Source organism: Bombus vosnesenskii, unplaced genomic scaffold (assembly GCF_011952255.1).
Source record: "Bombus vosnesenskii isolate JDL3184/JDL3185 unplaced genomic scaffold, Bvos_JDL3184-5_v1.1 scf7180000013266, whole genome shotgun sequence".
NCBI classification, from domain to species: Eukaryota; Metazoa; Arthropoda; class Insecta; order Hymenoptera; family Apidae; genus Bombus; species Bombus vosnesenskii.
In genome coordinates, this window is record NW_022882926.1 from 5,944,994 (window position 1) to 5,962,232 (window position 17,239).

Genomic DNA, 17,239 nt, shown 5'->3' on the forward strand with positions numbered 1-17,239 from the left:
GCCAGTACATTTCGTAGTTGTCGTATATTTTGCTTTACAACGGAGTTACAATGTGCTGCACCATAACATTTAATTTTTGCAATATATCATTATATTTGCACATTTTTTTGTTATCGTAATCATTCACATGGTTAAACATTTATTAGTCCATGAAATTGATCATGTTTTAATCATTCTAAAAAATTTAGTAATATGGATCACTGATGACCATCGTGACAGCCGACGTGTTAAAAAATGTTCTTAAAATATATATTTTATATACATACTTATCAAAAGTCCCATCTACTTATTGCGTAAGAAAATAATAAATTGTCTCAATTAAATATAAAAGTAATCTTTGACTAAATTTTCAATGTAAATATTGCGTACCGGATGTTTGCAAATAACAAGCGTAACATAAGTTGAAATGATTGAAAATTGTTGTAATGATAATATGAAATTAAATTTTTTGACAGCATATTCTAAATCTGGCAATAAACGATACAGCTTGTATCGTTAGAAATAGGAATAAGCGTTTCATATTGTTTTCTTTTTTAAAACTGGTCCTCGAATAACTATAGTACTATAGATAATGCGCGCACGAATACACATAATGTTTTCTATAGCGAGATAATACGTAGGTAAAAATGTGAAGAATATTGGTGTATTAGGTATTTTTTAAAAATAATAGTTGAAAAATGTATATGTACTTACCAAGTTGTATATGAATTATACAAGTAATAATTATATTCACAATTATATACTATTTTCATAGAATTTGTTAGCTAAAGATGAATATCAATTTTATTTCTTTACAGTAAAAAATCAATATGAGAAACAATATGAGGTTATGTTTAAATTAAAATTATTTATTAGTAGATTAAATTACTTATAAATAGTTGATTCTCCGTATTAATAAATATTACTGGCATACAAATGTTAATGATATGAATATTAAATCACACATTGATATTTTATCAAAAATATTTTATTAAAAAAAAATTATAAATATAACCTTTTGTAATATATACTTTTTATCCTAATAAGTTCAAAAATTTCATTTACACATTTACCACAACATCTAATTTACATGGTCTTTTACTTCATACACATAACTGTGGTCTGTTATTTGTATTGTTGACGTAAATGGATTTATAAGCTAAAATTTCATTATGGAAGGCATATAAGAAAGCATTTTGTTAATTAATACAAAAGAGTTTATCACTTATACCGAATTCATAAACATACATCTTTGATGAAGATCTTATGTAATACGTACGTAATGTATACACAATCGTATTTGTAAACGAATATAAAGTAAGTATACTGCTTATTCTTATTATGTTAAGAATTACTTGCTTGAGACATTAATTGGCTTTCCACTTGCATATAAAATTGTTCTCCGAACCATTCCCTGTGCATTTCTAAGTGGCTACAACATTAAAGACATAATTTTGTTAGTTGCATGAAAAAAACAAAAATATTTAAAAAATAAATAATTAAGTATATATATATACCTAAGAAACATATCCAAATATTTCACAAGGACCTTTAGCTTTTTATGTGGTATGTCTGTTAATTGAAGTAAGTCTGGCAACTTAACTAAAAAAAAATTATTTATTTTGTTTTATTTTTTATTTAGAAATATTTGATGAAAATATTTTACATACCAAATAGTCGTGTTAAGTGAATGGCACCATAGTATGTGGAAGGATTTGGGGGACCTTCGGGTTTCGCAGATTCAGGCATTAATCTCCATTTGTTCGATTGTTGAAGCAAAGCATTGACTTGCGCAGATGTAACAGGTGGTATTCGTAACGTTACACCGCGTGGGCTAGAACAACGAGAACTTGTACTTGCAATACTAAAAAAGAAAGAACTCATCAATTTCGTAATCATATAAGTGATACAAAAATGATTTGTTTCCGTAAAAATTTAACTCACCTCGATAAATTTCCTGTATCTTGTTTAATTTCTTCGTATGATCTCAATTGTTTATTTTCATCTATAGAACTCACTCTGTATGATCTTAATCTTCGTTTAGAGTTTGCTATCACTTTCGACGTATCTATTTCTTGATCGTGTTCTTGAAATGGTGGTAAATGAGCGTACTCGGTATCTTCGTATTCTTCTTTAACTAAAACTTCTGAGTTTCTGAAAATTATATTAACCACAATAACTAAACTGCTTTTACAAGAAATATTTTTTGTTTTTCTCTAAAACATTTTAAATGATAAAATACGCGAGACATCCAATTATGAGAGATTACAAGAGATTTAATTTCCAATAAATTAAAATATTAAAACTTACTCAATTGGTTCTTCTTTCACAAGAGTTGGATGCTCAGTATATAAGAAAGAAGACTTTAAATTACAATATTGTTCTTGTTCTTGTCTATATAAAAGGAGATCGTGTAATGTAAAATCGAAATATATACGTAATCCATCAGCAACTTCTCTGCATATGTTTATTTCGTTAATTGTTTTTTCTATTGTATTATTCGTTTTGTTCCTTTGCGGCTTTTCTGGAATGTTTGTTAATTGTGTTGTTGTAAAGTGTTGAACCCACGATTCTAAAATATTTGCAATAGTAGGTTGTGCAGGGAGAACAGCTAGCTAAAATTCATGTTACTTTTTGTTACTTTCAAATTTTAGATTACACTTTCTCGATCGTAGTCATATTGTAATTTTTAAAAATGTGTGGAAACAATACCTTATTTTTATTAGTTATCAAGTCGTAATCTTGGTCCAAAATCCTTCTTAAAGTAGTGCCTATATCAAGATCAATTCCTGGTTTTACACTGGCACCAGATTGACTACCTCCACCACTGTCTTCATCATCGCTTGTTTCACCAACATAATCTGAACTACTTTCTGTATCTTCTTCAGTAATGACTTCCTTTAACAATGAAAATAAATATTTCTGTCAGATATAATATAAATAAATTTGTTACATATATTTGGATATATATATACAAATAATACCTCGGTATCATAATCGGCATGTTGTCCTGAACTGCCATCTTCTGATGATCCAGTTGTTGCAGATGTTGCTCTGCTACCACCACTTCTTGCCCTTCGTCTTGGTTCTTGATTTTCAGTTTCATTTAAACGTTCGGATAATTTATGACTTCTTTTCTTACGCTCCCTTCGATACAGATATGCTCCTCTGTTTGTCATTTTATTCACATATGATTAAATACAAAGAAATTTTATTATATTAAATTATTTTTCCATATAAGTGAAGTAAATATTTATTTCATTAACAAACAATTTCATACATACAATTGCAATTGTGCTTTCTGTGCTAAATCTCGTTGAAGTTGGCGATTTTCTTCTGTGTCTTTTAATACATATTCCTCTGTCACACAACGATCCCATGAAGAATTCCAACCCTATTATTTTATACGAGAATTTCATTTAAAATATAAATATAGAAGTAAGATAATATTTCACACAAGTATTTATTATTTACCTGGAAATGTATTAGATATTCAACAGCTTTACGTCCTCTTTGATCTTTGTTAACTATAACATCAAGTACCTAAAATTATACGTTATTAAATAACAAAAACTTTGTGTATTTATTGCCTTGTATTTTCATAATATACCTTAGAATCGTACAATACTTTTGCTTTCGTAGGGTCAGGTTCATAACAAAGGACTTTTTCACCATCACAAAATTTAAATTTTGGCCCTCGAGTAGAAACCATTCCTTCCTAGTGAATAGGTCTAAACCACAAATCTTTTTCGTAAATAATCGAGTAACAATGCGGTAACAAATTTGTATTGTTTAGACTAACATAACCTTAAACTTGTTATATTTAAATGTAAAATAACCAACCATGCAGAAATTTCTGTATCAAATCATGTAAGACCTTTTATTTAATTTTATTAATAATCATTAAATGTATTGGATTTTCACATGATATATTATAAATATCGTGTAAACGAAAGTTTAAGTCTTCCGGTATTAAAATCGTTTATACAATTGTATCGTCGTAATTGTTTATATACAGCTAACCTTACTTGAGTTCAGATTTAAACACAAAGTTTCATTTGAAATAATTTTTGATCTGTGACGCATCAAACAAGGAAGTGACGAATATATGTAAAGATGGTTTATATATATTCATATTGCATGGAAACTCACCATATGTATCGATATCACATTCTTTTATATATATATATACTGCATTTTACATTAACGAGCAATCGAGATACTTCCTTTATAAGTTTACATCAATTATGAAATTATTTATCCTTGTGTACATGTATGAAGGAAAAGATTATGAAAATTATTAACTAAACTTTTAACATTAATTACAAATTATTTGTCAAATTTTGTATTATCGACATGTATATTTTCTACGATAGATAAAATTAATATCTGTATAATAAAGTTTATTTACCGATTGAGTTAATGTCTACTTATTAGATAGTTATACATTTTTCTATCAGAGGGAATTGTGTATGTGAATAATAAAGTGGGGCAGAAGAATCGTACGGATCGTACATACCAAGTTTCGTAGATCCATTTGTAATAGTGTGGTTTGTTTCGAAACGTGTTCAGTGTTATATCTTCTGTTATTTATACATGCATTCGGGTGCGGTGGAAAGCAGATTAACATCTTTATTTTGGATTATTTTGAGGATAGGAAAGTTCCAGACTGAGTGCACTAAATACGGAAGATTTGAAAATAATTGAGTATACAGATCAGTCTGTCAAATCAGGTATACTATACACTATACATACATATATGTACATAGAAATAATGTCTCGGCATACATCGTACGCTGTCGTGAGAACTATGTATAACGTAAATAAGTAAAACAAAAATCAGCTAAGTAGGAGAAACCTGTATGCACGAGTCGTGAAAGTGAAGTAACAAAACAGTGTTGCGTTAACCATATTTTAATTACACACTAAGAATGCTAACTAACTCTCGTTCCCGCTATTTCATGTTCACGTACAGAGTGACAAGAACTACTACTTACTAGACTCAAGATTTTTTTTGCCGTTTTTCATTGTTAACTTTCGTTAATACATGAAAGTAGCAAAAGTTATTATTGTTAGAGAAAGTATTTGTCTATCTTAATTCTAAGCTATAATTTAAACCTGTCTTTCAAATAAATATGTTACAACCAATTACGTACTTTTGCAGTCCTTAAAATATCTTCGTTTTGTGAAAACATATTATTGATTCGTTACAGGAGTGATATAAGTAGGACGAATAAGTTTTTCATAAAATCAGTTTGAAATAGAATGTTTTGAGTAGAAAACTATTAATAATTCAGCCATATTCGTGGCTTTGAAGGTATTTAATAGAATATTGTTGATGTATTTTAATAAAAAGAGAGTTTGAACAATTTTTTAATTACAACATCTTTCTTGTTAAATAGTACTATTTTACTAGGTAAAGTAATGATATTTTCATCTTAGAAAATATTTTACATTTAGAGTTAACTTTCGCAGATGTCTCAAAATTAACAATATTTGGGATGAATCACGTTTGGAGCAAATTAATAACATATCCACATATTTACTATATGTCGGTTTATTTTCAGCTTTTGTTTTCATTTCAATTTAATTTTATTTTATATGGCTCACGAAAACATTTGAACATATATTAGAGAATTTTGATGAATATATTATGTGCGTTATCGAAACTTTTTGAAGTTTCTTTGGTACTTTCTACTAGCGTAATTTGAAGCCAATCTGAAAATGATATGTAAGTTCCATTTTTGTACAAAATATTATATAAAATAAAATTAAAAAAATGTTTTGTATAATCAGGTATAATATATCCATAACAAATTTTTATAAGTGCCACAATAATTTTATAATCTGTTGTATGTATTCATGTGTTCTTAGTTCTTAAATATGAAGTTTCAACCATGATATCATGTCACACAATCAAATCCACCGCCCACATGCACGAACATACATGTAATCAACTTATTCACGAATAGATTAGGCAGACAAATTCATATTCTGGCGCATTACTTGTGCATTGTTCATAAGATAGAAAGTCTGTCATTCGCTATTTTCAATGCAGATGATTTCACCGTGTAACATTAAATAATTCTTTCAATATGTCGTCAGGATATGACATAATTTTATTGAGTGGTTTGAATCAAAGGACTAATCGCAACGCAATTGTCCGTGTTTATCTACGACGCAACGTGTTTACGCCTTTTGTCCTACGCGATAAATCGGGATCACGCGAGCTTTTCTCGCTAATTACAATAGTGATATGATTCAATTCTTCTGAGGAGCTATAATCATATGAACCGTATAGATCGTACTTAAACGATCATGTTTTAAATATTAATTTTTTTAATTTATTTTAGAGTGTACGATTCCTTATGTTATATAGACTGCGAGATTTTTATGCATTTATGTGGAATTTAAAAGCGTAAAATGTGCAGGGTAGACATAATATAGAAATATATATGAATTATATGAATATAATATAGAAAAATATATGAATTATCCAAAATATAGTATATAATATTTAGTAGATAAATCAGTTTTCTACCTGGATTCCATATTTTTAATTATATTCATAGCGGTATGAATTTGCATAAATATCCGCAGTTTACTTATGAAGGTAAATAACTTGTTTTTAAAGAAGCTGAATACTGATTATGTACCTATAATTGATCAGATTAGCTTCTGAAAGACTTAATATCTTAATGTTTTTTTTTTCATTGAATTGGCAAATTATTCAGACGAATAACATTGCATGAAAAGAAAAATAATATTTATTAGAAAATAGAATAGAATATCTTTGTATCGACAAATTGAATTTCTTTCTAGAAATATTAGAATAGCAATCTAACCTAGTTATGTGAAAAGACGATTGCAAGATAATTCTCTTCTTATGGTTTCTAGCAGTATATTTAGCGGTTATGTTTATCCATGTATTACATTTGCCATTATCTTTTTATTTGGATTTATCATACTTTTCTTTACGATAATGAGCGAACAATCTGTATAATAATAAAATTAAACGAATAAAATTAAATGACCAATGATAGCATCATGGAAAATAAATTTGCCCGTAACTAGGTTAGTTATACCAGATTTCATATTTGTATTCCAATCCCTATCATTTTTAATTAACGAATTGTGCAATGTAAATAGTTCAGTTGCTTTTGCTATGTAAATAAACGAGAGGTATTTTTTAAGCAGATTAATTCGACGGTTGTTGAGATGGTGAAAATCAATCTATGGTCGGTCCTGATAAAACGAGATTGAAACTGCTATGTTTAACCGTATCGCGGTTTGCTAATTAAACGTGCGCAAACAAATGCCTTTACACTTCTCGTATGAGATTTCCTTATTCTTTCGTAAAAAAAATAAAACTCCTTTAAATCATAGCTTTTTGAAATTTCAATAAGAATTCTTTAACTATTGAAGTTTTAATTATTAAAAATGTAATATTTCATATCGAAATTTAAAAAAAATTACAATTTAAGAAAATTTTAATTTAATTATTCTTTGATTCTTTTTTAAGTATTGTTATTTTTGTACTATCTTTACTATCTTCGATTATTTATTTTTTATATTTCTTAAAATTTGATATTTCCTATTTAAAATTCAGTTTAATATTTAAATGAAAATTCATTCCTCTTCTATTAATAATATTATTTCTTGTATTCAATATTTAGTATTTTGTAATATTACAGTGAAATTTTTTTTAACGTGACCTATTACGATGGATCAAGGATTTCCAGCACAACATACTACAACGACGACGGTAACGACCACTTCTACCACAACACAAACAAGTATTCGATTCGACCCATCTTACATAAAAACATTACCTGGAATGCTGAAAGTCGCACAGGTGGTAAGTCGATGTCTTCTATTCAATACTCTGGCGTTTTGTGCCAATAACTAGTTCAATGGATCGTAGCTTTGATTTATGTATATCACATACGAATTTTCATTAACGTCCATATTGTTGTCAAATGTTATTCTCGTGAATTGCTCGCGAACAGCAGTATGAATGGGGCATAAGATTAGCGATGTTAATGAAACTCAAGGATGGATTCAGGTTTTTTACTGTCAGATTGTCATGCTAATTAATCGACAAGGATCTTCAACCTAAAATAGATTTCTTGTTCACATACTTTTATTACAGTACAGAAAAGATTTTGTAAGATGAATGTAAATACATATCTACGAGAATAATATTTTGTAAACGGAATTACTACTCAATTTATTATAAGATTATTATTTATGTAATATACTTAAATATGTGTATATATGTATATGTTTTTAATATAACGTTGTTGAAATTTTTAAAAAGCTGAACTATATCATATGTAATTATTTAACGATATAAAATTTAATTTTCTTAAGGATATAAAATATTAATTATTAATAATCTATTATGTTTTTGTAGGTCTTAGATCTTTTAGGTTTCATATGCATTACGGTAACGAGTCATAGCAATTTTAGTCGCGGAGCATGGTTTAACACTGTGGCCATGGGTGGCTTTTGGTTCACAGGAATATTACTCGTTTTCTACTTATTCCATATCGTCGAAAAATTCTCGAAAATTCCTTGGCTAAAAATAGTGAGTTTAAAAGAAAGAATAATTAATTTTCTAGATAAGATCTTAATATCTTTTAATGGGAAGCGAATATCCTAAATAGGAATCTGTTAAAAAGTTAACGTGCAGATTGCTTTTGCGCGAAGGCAAAATATTGATCCCAGTTGGAACTAGGACATTCTATTCTATATACGAACTTTGTTTATAATTCGTTTTAATTACTTTAATATCGTCATTACTTTTCCTGTTGTGTATTATCGTATTCAATATTTCCTTGCAAAGTAGTGATAATCAAGGATATTTCAAGAATAACTTAGCTGTATTTTTATTTGTAGGAACTTACATTTTGCGTACTTTGGACTATTTTCTATATGCTGGCCGCTTCTCTTGCAGCTGGTTATGCTAAATATGTAGAAGCTTTTGGCGCTGCAGCAGTAAGTTTTTGAAATTACAAATTAGAATTACTGAGAACTAGATGTCCTGATTGTTAGACGAGTATCTCAGATTTATTCTATATCTAGCTTATGCTTGTCTATTCAATTTCTATTGGTCACTTAAGATCATCGGAGTAAACATAATTAAGAAAGTAATTCATTTTAAACAAATTATACCTCGAAAAACCACTTTAAAGAGTTTGGTGTTTTTTTTTTTAATATCATTATATATCTCATCGTAGTTCTTTGGATTCTGCGCCATGGTAGCTTACGGTTATGATGCCTGGCTCAAGTTCCATGCCTCAAGAAGCGGTGCCTTAGCGCAAGGACAGCATACACCAAAACAAGTATCTACGGTAGCGAGTCCTGCGTACTAGTTTCATCACAAAAAATGTGTGACGTTTAGAAGAATTACACAAATGGACCAGTTTCAAAACATATCTTTGCTTTTATAGAGGGAGTTTGTTCTCGTAACTCCTATTCGTGCTTTCGTACGTTCCTCATTTTAACAGTTGAATGTGAAATGCTAACAAAACAATAACAGACCACAACAGATTTGAAATTGATTTCGCTATCTTTTATCTACAGAGCGAATGTATTCGTTTACGCACGGAAGCACGATATTCGATGATTTCATATTTTTGCGTTACAAGGGAACGATATACATACTATTATAACATAACGCGTATTTTTGAATCTCTTATATATACATATACAGTAACTGTACATTATTTCGTGAATTTTTAAAGTCTGTTAATATTAAAAGTAAATATTTTTAAGAGTTATTATATACATACACATATATTTGTATACATGTACAAGAAATATATGTTTAATCAGTATTGTGTTCATATTATAAACGAATTGTTGATATATTTGTACTCATTTTATATTTAATTTCATACGAATAGCAATTCCATCGCATTCCTGATTAGAATGCCAAATGGGCGGATGGTTACATTAATTTATTTATGATTACTCGCGAGAAGATAATGTTAGACTGTATTGTATAACAAACCATATTACATTTCGTCATCTACACTTATTGTTATGTATATTGTATGAAAAATCATATACCGGTAAAAGTTAGGGATGAAAGAATTGCTTATGTAATTTATACTTATGCTTTGATAATATTACGCAGCGTGTTACATGTATTTTGTTATTTTTATTCGACGAACTCGATACAGGTACCTACATTTATATGTACACGATATAGAAATACATACTAACTAATTCTAATTACAAATTTCAAACACAAAGAACACACGATGACAATGGTCACGACAAAACTTGTATTGTATTACTTGATCGATGCTTTACGAAATAAACGATTCAATGTTACTTTAATTTTAAGCGTCGTTATTATCGAGATAAATAATCGCCAACTATGTTCTAACTTATAATTTCCGATGATTAGTAATTTAACTTGTTATTTTATGTTACATATTATGTTTTTCTTAATAAAGCTCTTTTTTAACATCACCTGAAATATGGTACTATTAAATATTTAAAAAATTGATGAATTATGAGAAAAGGATCGCATGAAAATTTTCTTTTGAATTCTAATGATCAAAGTTTCGATTGTTCGATATGAAAACTCAAAAAAGAAAGAAATTATATAAAATATATTACTAATGGTAACGAGGTCTACGAGTTTGCTTTTTACCCATACTCGATAGATCTATGGTTTTACCATCGGGAAGTACTAGTTTATTCTCTTGATAATCAACGAACCCGTTCTCTTCTTCTTCTCGTTGTTCCTCGTCGCATTTGATACCAGTTTCGTACGTGTATTCTCGACGAATACCGTCTGGATCGATATAGCCGTATTTACCTCTAGTGATACAATCGACACCGATTATTTCTTCTTTGTAAGATCCGTCGTCGTTCTCGAAGCCCCAGGTGATTGAACCGTCCGGATTATCGTTGCGATATCGTCTAATAATCTATTGCGAAACATCGAAATGTCTTTAATAGATACTGTATATTAGGAATAATCTAATTAAAGTAATCGATATATTTTCCTCCTCATTTAACAGTCTCATTTTAGATCAGTTTCACTCTCTCTTGACAATAACTACTATAAGCATCATTCTCCACTTTTGAAAAAGTGTGTTAGTCCAATTACGAAAATGTTAGAAGTTTAAATACCTTGCGTCACAAAATTATATTTTTATATTTTATTTAGCACCTTCCTGCAAGATTGTATTTCGACTCTAAAACTTAATGCTTATATACCATAACTATTAAAATTAACTGGTCACATACATAATCTCGTTAAGGGAAATCCTCTCATTAATTAACTATTGACATGATTGTGACAATAAATATAATACTGCAATATTTTAACTAATATTTTTATAAACAAAAATTATTCCTTTTTATCAGATAAATTCTAATAGAGCGAGGAAAATACTCTAGTCTTAAACGTTGAAGCTCAAACAGTGCTACCATAAGCTTGTTTAAAACTAACCTGTGCAACGGGCTTCTTTCCGCGAGTATCGTAAGATTGAGATGGTTTCACTGATTTTGCAGGTGGTTTAACCTGTTGCTTAAATGGTTCTTCTATCGGTTTCCTTGGTTTGTTCGGTTTTGCTGTCGGTCGATACTGAACTGGTGCTAATGCTGGTGCGGTTGGTATTCCACTTCCTCTGCCAGTTGGACTTCCTGATCCCGAAACAGGACGATATTGCACTGGTTGTGCAGTCGGGCCAATATTAGCGGAAGTCCTCGATATCGAACCTACTGTACCAAGATTTGGAACTGCTCGTGGTACATTTTCTTCGCTTTCTTCGCTTCCTTCTTGGCTGTCTGGAAGGTCGTCACTTAGATCGGTATCGTCATCTTGATTATTGTGATTTCGAGGTGGATCGCGGTTTCGCGTTTCATCTGGCTCCTCGTTCACTGGTTTGATTTGTTGAGGAAGTGGCGCTGGTCCTGTGGGTAAATTTGGTCGCAATGATCTGATGGGTGTGAAACCTGGACCTGTTCCGATTGAATCTTCCGCTCCTTTGGGTCTGATAAAATAAGGTATAAAGATGTATAACGTAGAAAGTAATTTAAAAAAAGATATTATATCACTGTGTTTTCGTGTAGTTGATTACTGGGATTAGGTTATGTTTTTACTCTAGAGTAAATTAGAAATGTAATTCGAATAGCTAAATGTTGAAATATTTTGAATATTTAAAGGATTTTTTATATTATTTTAACTCTGTTTAATCCTATATTGAGTTTTTATTTTTATTCCTATTATGTAATTTTTTTTTGTATTTCATGTAAACATGTTATCAATACACGAATATGTTGTAGCACTATAAAAGTACATTTAAATTACTCAGCTAAATTTCCTCACAAGTTAAATGAATGAACTAATTCAAAATGACAAAATTTATGAATAACAAAATATGCATCATAAAAGATTTATATCGTTATGTGTAGTTATTTTCATTTAAAAATAGTGTTCAGATTTCTTTTCAGAATCTCATATGATATTAAAATCATAAATGAAATGTAGGATTCTATATCTCGTCTCCGTTAAAATATTTGATATTGTAAACTTAATGATACCTAAATGTAATTGGACGGCGAATTCGTTGATTCGCAAGTCCAGCTTGCGTTGGAAGTGCTGGTCGAGCAGATGGAAGTCTCTGGAAACGAGTTGATCGAAGAGGCGATCCTTTTGGTATATTGTCATCCTGATTAAATTGGGCCGAAGCCAGCGCAGTGACGCACGCCAACAACTATAATAGAATAAAATATTTTCGCAACATAGAAAGAAATAAAAAATTAAAGATAGCAATAAAACAAAGAATTATAAAATTAATTAACTAATAAAAGTTGCTTTTCACAAAAGGTATGTCTTTATATCCACGAAATAAAATGCAGTGTATCGACGCCAATTTAGTTGATGAACTAGAAAAAATAAAACATAAAAGACTAAATATAAGTCTGATGAAAGGCAAATAAAATTAGCTCAAGGTAATATTAAAATACAATAATAATAGACGACAATGATCAGACTGCGGATGTTAATGTAAATTCATATTTTTATGAATGTAACTAAAGCAATAGAATTCCAACAGAGATATGTATCACAACGAATAGTTGTGCATATTACTCACATTCTGTGCATTTATGCATAAATAACTTAATCTGATAAACATATGACACATTGAACTAATGCCTATCTTCGATTTGGGGTACTATTACGGAAGCACACACGATAAGCTTACGAGTTACACCAATCAGATTACGACAAGGTAAACTATGCGTTCCACGTACGACCGTCCTTCCACATTTTTTCCCTTCTCCTCAGCTTCTTTTTCTTTCATTGTTGTCACTACGGTGACTTAAATGTCAAGCAACAAGTTACGTGTGCGCCACATATGTTGCATTACACGAATGTGGGCATTATGCATCGCGAGTTCTCGAAATCGAAACGCTTTCACTTTTCTCCAAGTTCTGTACCATGAATTTTGTGACCAACGACGTGTTGTCATGTAGCCTACGTTAATTATCAAGCGTATATAGGTGCACGAATGCGATTAGAAACGCGTAAACTAGAATATCTGGACCGGTTTCAGACCAGTCCCTTGGTGGAAACCTGTTATATATCAAACGAATGCAAATGGAAAAGTAAGAACAATCGAATTACGATCGTGCCAATAAATGCCGGGATTCGACGGCTGTCTGCTTGATCGCAACCCCCTTCTAACGTGTCTCGAGGAGTTATGCTAACAGGTCTGTTCCCTCCTGTAATTTTCGTTATATAAGAATATGAAATACCGGTCGTGTTAACGTAACTGACTATGTAAGGATAATGTCGAATTACAGGAAAGTAAATACTAGGGATGTAAGAGGATCGATAAGTGCAACTGGTAAAAATTAAAGAAATGGAAGAAATCGTAACGTGTCTTTATCAATATTTTAGGTGGAATTTCAAAATTCCCATAACATATGAGAATTATTATGCATATTTAGAATATTGTCTTAATCGATTGGCGTGCCTATTACGTTCACTACGTATATCGTGAAGTCGGCGCGTTATCTTTATGATACGCGTATGACAGACGACCTGTTCGTGTAAAATTTGTTTATAGTAACTTTATACAGGACACAAGTATAAAGTTTTTGCGATATGCAAATATCTGTTAGATATATAATCAACAGTGACTGTGTTAATAGTTGGAGGAAGTGAGAGCGGTATGCTGTCCGGTTTGTCTTGGGATTCTATCGAAAATTGCAGCAGGTGTTGCAAGTTGCTAACATTCTTGGCAAATCAAGAGTGATTAAGGTTTTGATGATGTCAGAAATTTTTTCCCTTCTTTCTTTATGAAACTTGAAATGTCGATGATTAAGTGCGAACTTCGGTATGTCAATAAGCTGGTAGTAAAAGTGTTTGAAGTAGGGTGTTTTAAACAAGATGGTGATAAATAAAAATAAATTGAACAAAAATGTATCATATTATCACGACGCTATAACACAATTCAAAAATCTTCAAATCTCGAAGTATCACGATCCCCGAAACCGATCTTTGCCAAAATTTTCAGAAACGTAAAATCAAAGAACGCAAAAATCTCTTTATGAAAATTCTCTAGCAACTTTAAGAATGCATTAAATTAGAAAATTTCATCAGAAACGTCAAAAATGCCTCGACATCTTCTAAAACTGGCAAGGTGAAAGAGGAAAGGAAGTATAGGTTGTGGCAATCGTGTTGGCGAAGTGGAGCCGGTATCGAACCGGATCGCCATATCCTCATCTATAGTTCCTCTAGTTCGCAGGAATGCACCGGACTCGCCAGAAAGAGGGAAAGAGAGAAAGAGAGAGAAAGAGAGAGAGAGAAGGGAGAGACAGGCGAATCGACTGGACATGGATTTGTTTCTTACGAGATTGCACTTCGTTCCAACTGGTGGCACGCGCTTAGATATTTATAAGGAATATACAATGAAAAATCTATTCGACTTTCTTGCCTGGCCACTTTCACCCGGTTTGCTTGTGCGAGCAACCCGTTAATTTTCGTCCCTCGTGGCCGAACGCTCGTTTAGAAATGCGTTCAAGATCTGTTACAATTTCTCTGCCGCCGAATTTCGTTTTCTTTCACCGCACCAGTTTGCTCGTTCATTCACTTCTCCGTGAATACTTTCACTTTCTTCCTTTAAACGATATGCCTTCTCTTTCTCCGTTCGTCGTTTCCGATTTTCTTTTCGATTTTGCGATGGATATCACGTTTTCGAAAGGCGTGCGTGAGATTCTTCGAACGATTCCGACTTGATATTGAACTCACGATTTGGTGGATATAATTTTTCCTTTTTAATCCATTGACCAAGGGAAGAACGAGTTACTTCTCTTGGATAGGTATGACAATTTCTTTATTTATCGATCTCTTATTCTTAAGCTGTCATATCATTTTTATTAAAAATAAATTATGGTATATGTGAAGTATAGTATATTGATCGAAGAAGACTTAAATATATGATATATAATTTATATTAAGCTAGATTTGAATATAAAATACGTGATTCTTCATTTATTTCGAGTAATATAATTCTTTTTCGATCTTTTAAACAGCAAAGTTTTAATATTTGTTTTACTGAAAGTGATTGTAAAAATAAGGGGAAAAATGGTAGAGCAGTTATGAAAAGTATGTTGGTTCGCGTTCCTTACGTAATATATGGCGATTACAAAGCATAACCGGTCGAAACAGAAAGCTGTTCTACTCAAGTGTATTTGGGAACATGGACATCTAGTAGGGCTGATTGAAAGGAATGTCAAGTATAAAGGAAACTCAATATGTAAGTCGATACAGTTTTTTACACATTGTCTAAAAACCTGTTTGTCTACTAGGAGTCTCTTGGCATGCGCTATTTCTTCCTCCCCCTTTACCCTTCTTTTATGATTTTATTGTAAACATACCACAATGACACAGCTTGAAACATAAAGTAAAGCCTAAAACTTTGCAAGAAAAATGTCCTTTTTATGAAGAATTTAAATCATTTTTCTATTTACGAATTTTAAACAAGAAACTCCTGTTTTCCTCCCTATTGAAATTTTTACTTTATGTTTCAAGTTTTGCAAAATTACAATTATTTTCTAAATTACTCAATTTATAAAAAATATTTTCGCCCCTTTACATAAGAATTTTACATTTTTCATATTTCCATTTTTTGAAACATTCAAACTAATTTAAATTATAATTATATCCCTTCTCATTTCATATCTTAACAATTTTTTAAATTCCAATATCTTCGAGTTAAAATACACTTCTAGAATATTTTAATTAACTTTCAACTTTCTTCCATCTCATAGATCATTTCTTCAGATTTGTCTCAAACATTTTCAAACTTCGCGCTTCGCGCGCAACACTTTCAGTTCCGTGGAGAACGAAATAGGATGGTCTATGGCAGCACATTCAAACTCAGACCTCTATTTTCATACCTCTATTTTCATACCTCTATTTTCATACCTCTATCCAATCATTAGTGAAAGGACGTCGGGCTTTGGAACTTTTAACTCTATTACGGTCCATTGAACGTTATGCCACTGGCTAATACATGCCAGTTTTCCATTTCTCTATATTCTTTACTATCCTTTACTATTACTCTATTCTTCTTATTATTTACTACGTTCACTGTATTTACTATTATCTTACTTTACTGTCATTCTCATGCACTGAACCACACTTTTTAATTGTTAGCGAAGCAGGAAAATGAAAAGTGGAAAAGCCATTGAGATAGACGATGGTTACGGAAAAAGGAAGTTTAGGGTGGATTCAACAAAATGGCGGACGACATGGGGGCCGAAGCGTCCCTGGATCTTTAATGGATGCAAAAAAGGGATGAATAGAAAAAACTAATTTTGGCTACTCACTATCACCGCGACGCGCATGGCCGTATCCTGTGTCCCCTGTCGCAATGGTGGTCACGCTGGGTGTGGTGCCGGCGCGTTTATGCCTCACACTACCGCGAATGACTCCCCGTCTCCGTGTTCTTATACCTATATCCCCGTTTAAATTCCTATGGTACGAGCAGCACGCAGGCCAACTTTCCCATCGGCCAGCAGGAATACGAGATCGCGAAACGATTCGGCACGTCACAGGTATACGCAGTTCTTTAATTTGTCTCAGCGGTAATATTATCGGTGTCCCGATACTGAACGCTCATCTTTCTTGTCTGGCGAACTTGAACCGTTATTCCCGATTAGTTGTTTGATTAATTACTTTTGTGGAGACAGGTTCTAGTTTTACTTTGCTTTTATAGGA

The 17,239-nt window shown here is 31.3% G+C and overlaps 3 protein-coding genes across 7 annotated transcripts; 1 reads left to right on the forward strand and 2 right to left on the reverse strand.

Annotated features, from left to right (window-relative positions):
• Window positions 1-949: 949 nt before the first annotated feature.
• Window positions 950-4,086, reverse strand: LOC117230263 (male-specific lethal 3 homolog). 3 transcript variants are annotated; one of them, XM_033487504.1, is made up of 11 exons: window positions 4,003-4,086; window positions 3,590-3,697; window positions 3,454-3,522; window positions 3,264-3,373; window positions 2,964-3,147; window positions 2,692-2,877; window positions 2,290-2,594; window positions 1,924-2,133; window positions 1,650-1,813; window positions 1,497-1,581; window positions 950-1,411 (listed from the first exon to the last, which is right to left on the reverse strand). In XM_033487504.1, exons 1-11 carry the CDS (start codon window positions 4,063-4,065, stop codon window positions 1,324-1,326), a joined length of 1,572 nt encoding a protein of 523 aa, XP_033343395.1. In that variant the 5' UTR covers window positions 4,066-4,086; the 3' UTR covers window positions 950-1,323. The 3 variants fall into 3 exon arrangements, with proteins under 3 accessions (XP_033343395.1, XP_033343394.1, XP_033343397.1); XM_033487503.1 differs by having other exon boundaries at window positions 1,650-1,843; window positions 4,003-4,085; XM_033487506.1 differs by lacking the exon at window positions 4,003-4,086 and adding an exon at window positions 3,823-3,996 and having other exon boundaries at window positions 1,650-1,843; window positions 3,590-3,710.
• A 361-nt stretch (window positions 4,087-4,447) lies between these two features.
• Window positions 4,448-10,329, forward strand: LOC117243569 (CKLF-like MARVEL transmembrane domain-containing protein 4). Of its 2 annotated transcripts, none has more exons than XM_033511172.1 (5): window positions 4,448-4,712; window positions 7,674-7,837; window positions 8,396-8,569; window positions 8,881-8,979; window positions 9,222-10,329. In XM_033511172.1, exons 2-5 carry the CDS (start codon window positions 7,703-7,705, stop codon window positions 9,354-9,356), a joined length of 543 nt encoding a protein of 180 aa, XP_033367063.1. In that variant the 5' UTR covers window positions 4,448-4,712; window positions 7,674-7,702; the 3' UTR covers window positions 9,357-10,329. The 2 variants fall into 2 exon arrangements, with proteins under 2 accessions (XP_033367063.1, XP_033367064.1); XM_033511173.1 differs by having other exon boundaries at window positions 4,449-4,711; window positions 7,690-7,837.
• Window positions 10,330-10,458: 129 nt separating this feature from the next.
• On the reverse strand, window positions 10,459-17,239 carry LOC117243568. Of its 2 annotated transcripts, none has more exons than XM_033511170.1 (4): window positions 16,849-17,239; window positions 12,550-12,722; window positions 11,456-11,999; window positions 10,459-10,928 (listed from the first exon to the last, which is right to left on the reverse strand). In XM_033511170.1, exons 1-4 carry the CDS (start codon window positions 16,864-16,866, stop codon window positions 10,614-10,616), a joined length of 1,050 nt encoding a protein of 349 aa, XP_033367061.1. In that variant the 5' UTR covers window positions 16,867-17,239; the 3' UTR covers window positions 10,459-10,613. The 2 variants fall into 2 exon arrangements, with proteins under 2 accessions (XP_033367061.1, XP_033367060.1); XM_033511169.1 differs by lacking the exon at window positions 16,849-17,239 and adding an exon at window positions 13,104-13,255.

What these genes read in the sequence shown, in the direction of transcription:
- LOC117243568 (XM_033511169.1), bottom strand. Translation starts at nt 13,154, where the DNA reads ATGTGTCATATGTTTATCAGATTAAGTTATTTATGCATAAATGCACAG. An exon ending in TATGCATAAATGCACAGAAT is followed by an intron (nt 12,723 to 13,103) that starts GTGAGTAATATG and finishes ATTCTATTATAG; the next exon opens with TTGTTGGCGTGCGTCACTGC. An exon ending in CGCCGTCCAATTACATTTAG is followed by an intron (nt 12,000 to 12,549) that starts GTATCATTAAGT and finishes TTATTTTATCAG; the next exon opens with ACCCAAAGGAGCGGAAGATT.
- LOC117230263 (XM_033487503.1), bottom strand. Translation starts at nt 4,065, where the DNA reads ATGCGTCACAGATCAAAAATTATTTCAAATGAAACTTTGTGTTTAAAT. An exon ending in TGATAACTAATAAAAATAAG is followed by an intron (nt 2,595 to 2,691) that starts GTATTGTTTCCA and finishes CATGAATTTTAG; the next exon opens with CTAGCTGTTCTCCCTGCACA. An exon ending in TATTTGGATATGTTTCTTAG is followed by an intron (nt 1,412 to 1,496) that starts GTATATATATAT and finishes TTAATGTTGTAG; the next exon opens with CCACTTAGAAATGCACAGGG.
- LOC117243569 (XM_033511172.1), top strand. Translation starts at nt 7,703, where the DNA reads ATGGATCAAGGATTTCCAGCACAACATACTACAACGACGACGGTAACG. An exon ending in TGCTGAAAGTCGCACAGGTG is followed by an intron (nt 7,838 to 8,395) that starts GTAAGTCGATGT and finishes ATGTTTTTGTAG; the next exon opens with GTCTTAGATCTTTTAGGTTT. An exon ending in AAATTCCTTGGCTAAAAATA is followed by an intron (nt 8,570 to 8,880) that starts GTGAGTTTAAAA and finishes TTTTATTTGTAG; the next exon opens with GAACTTACATTTTGCGTACT.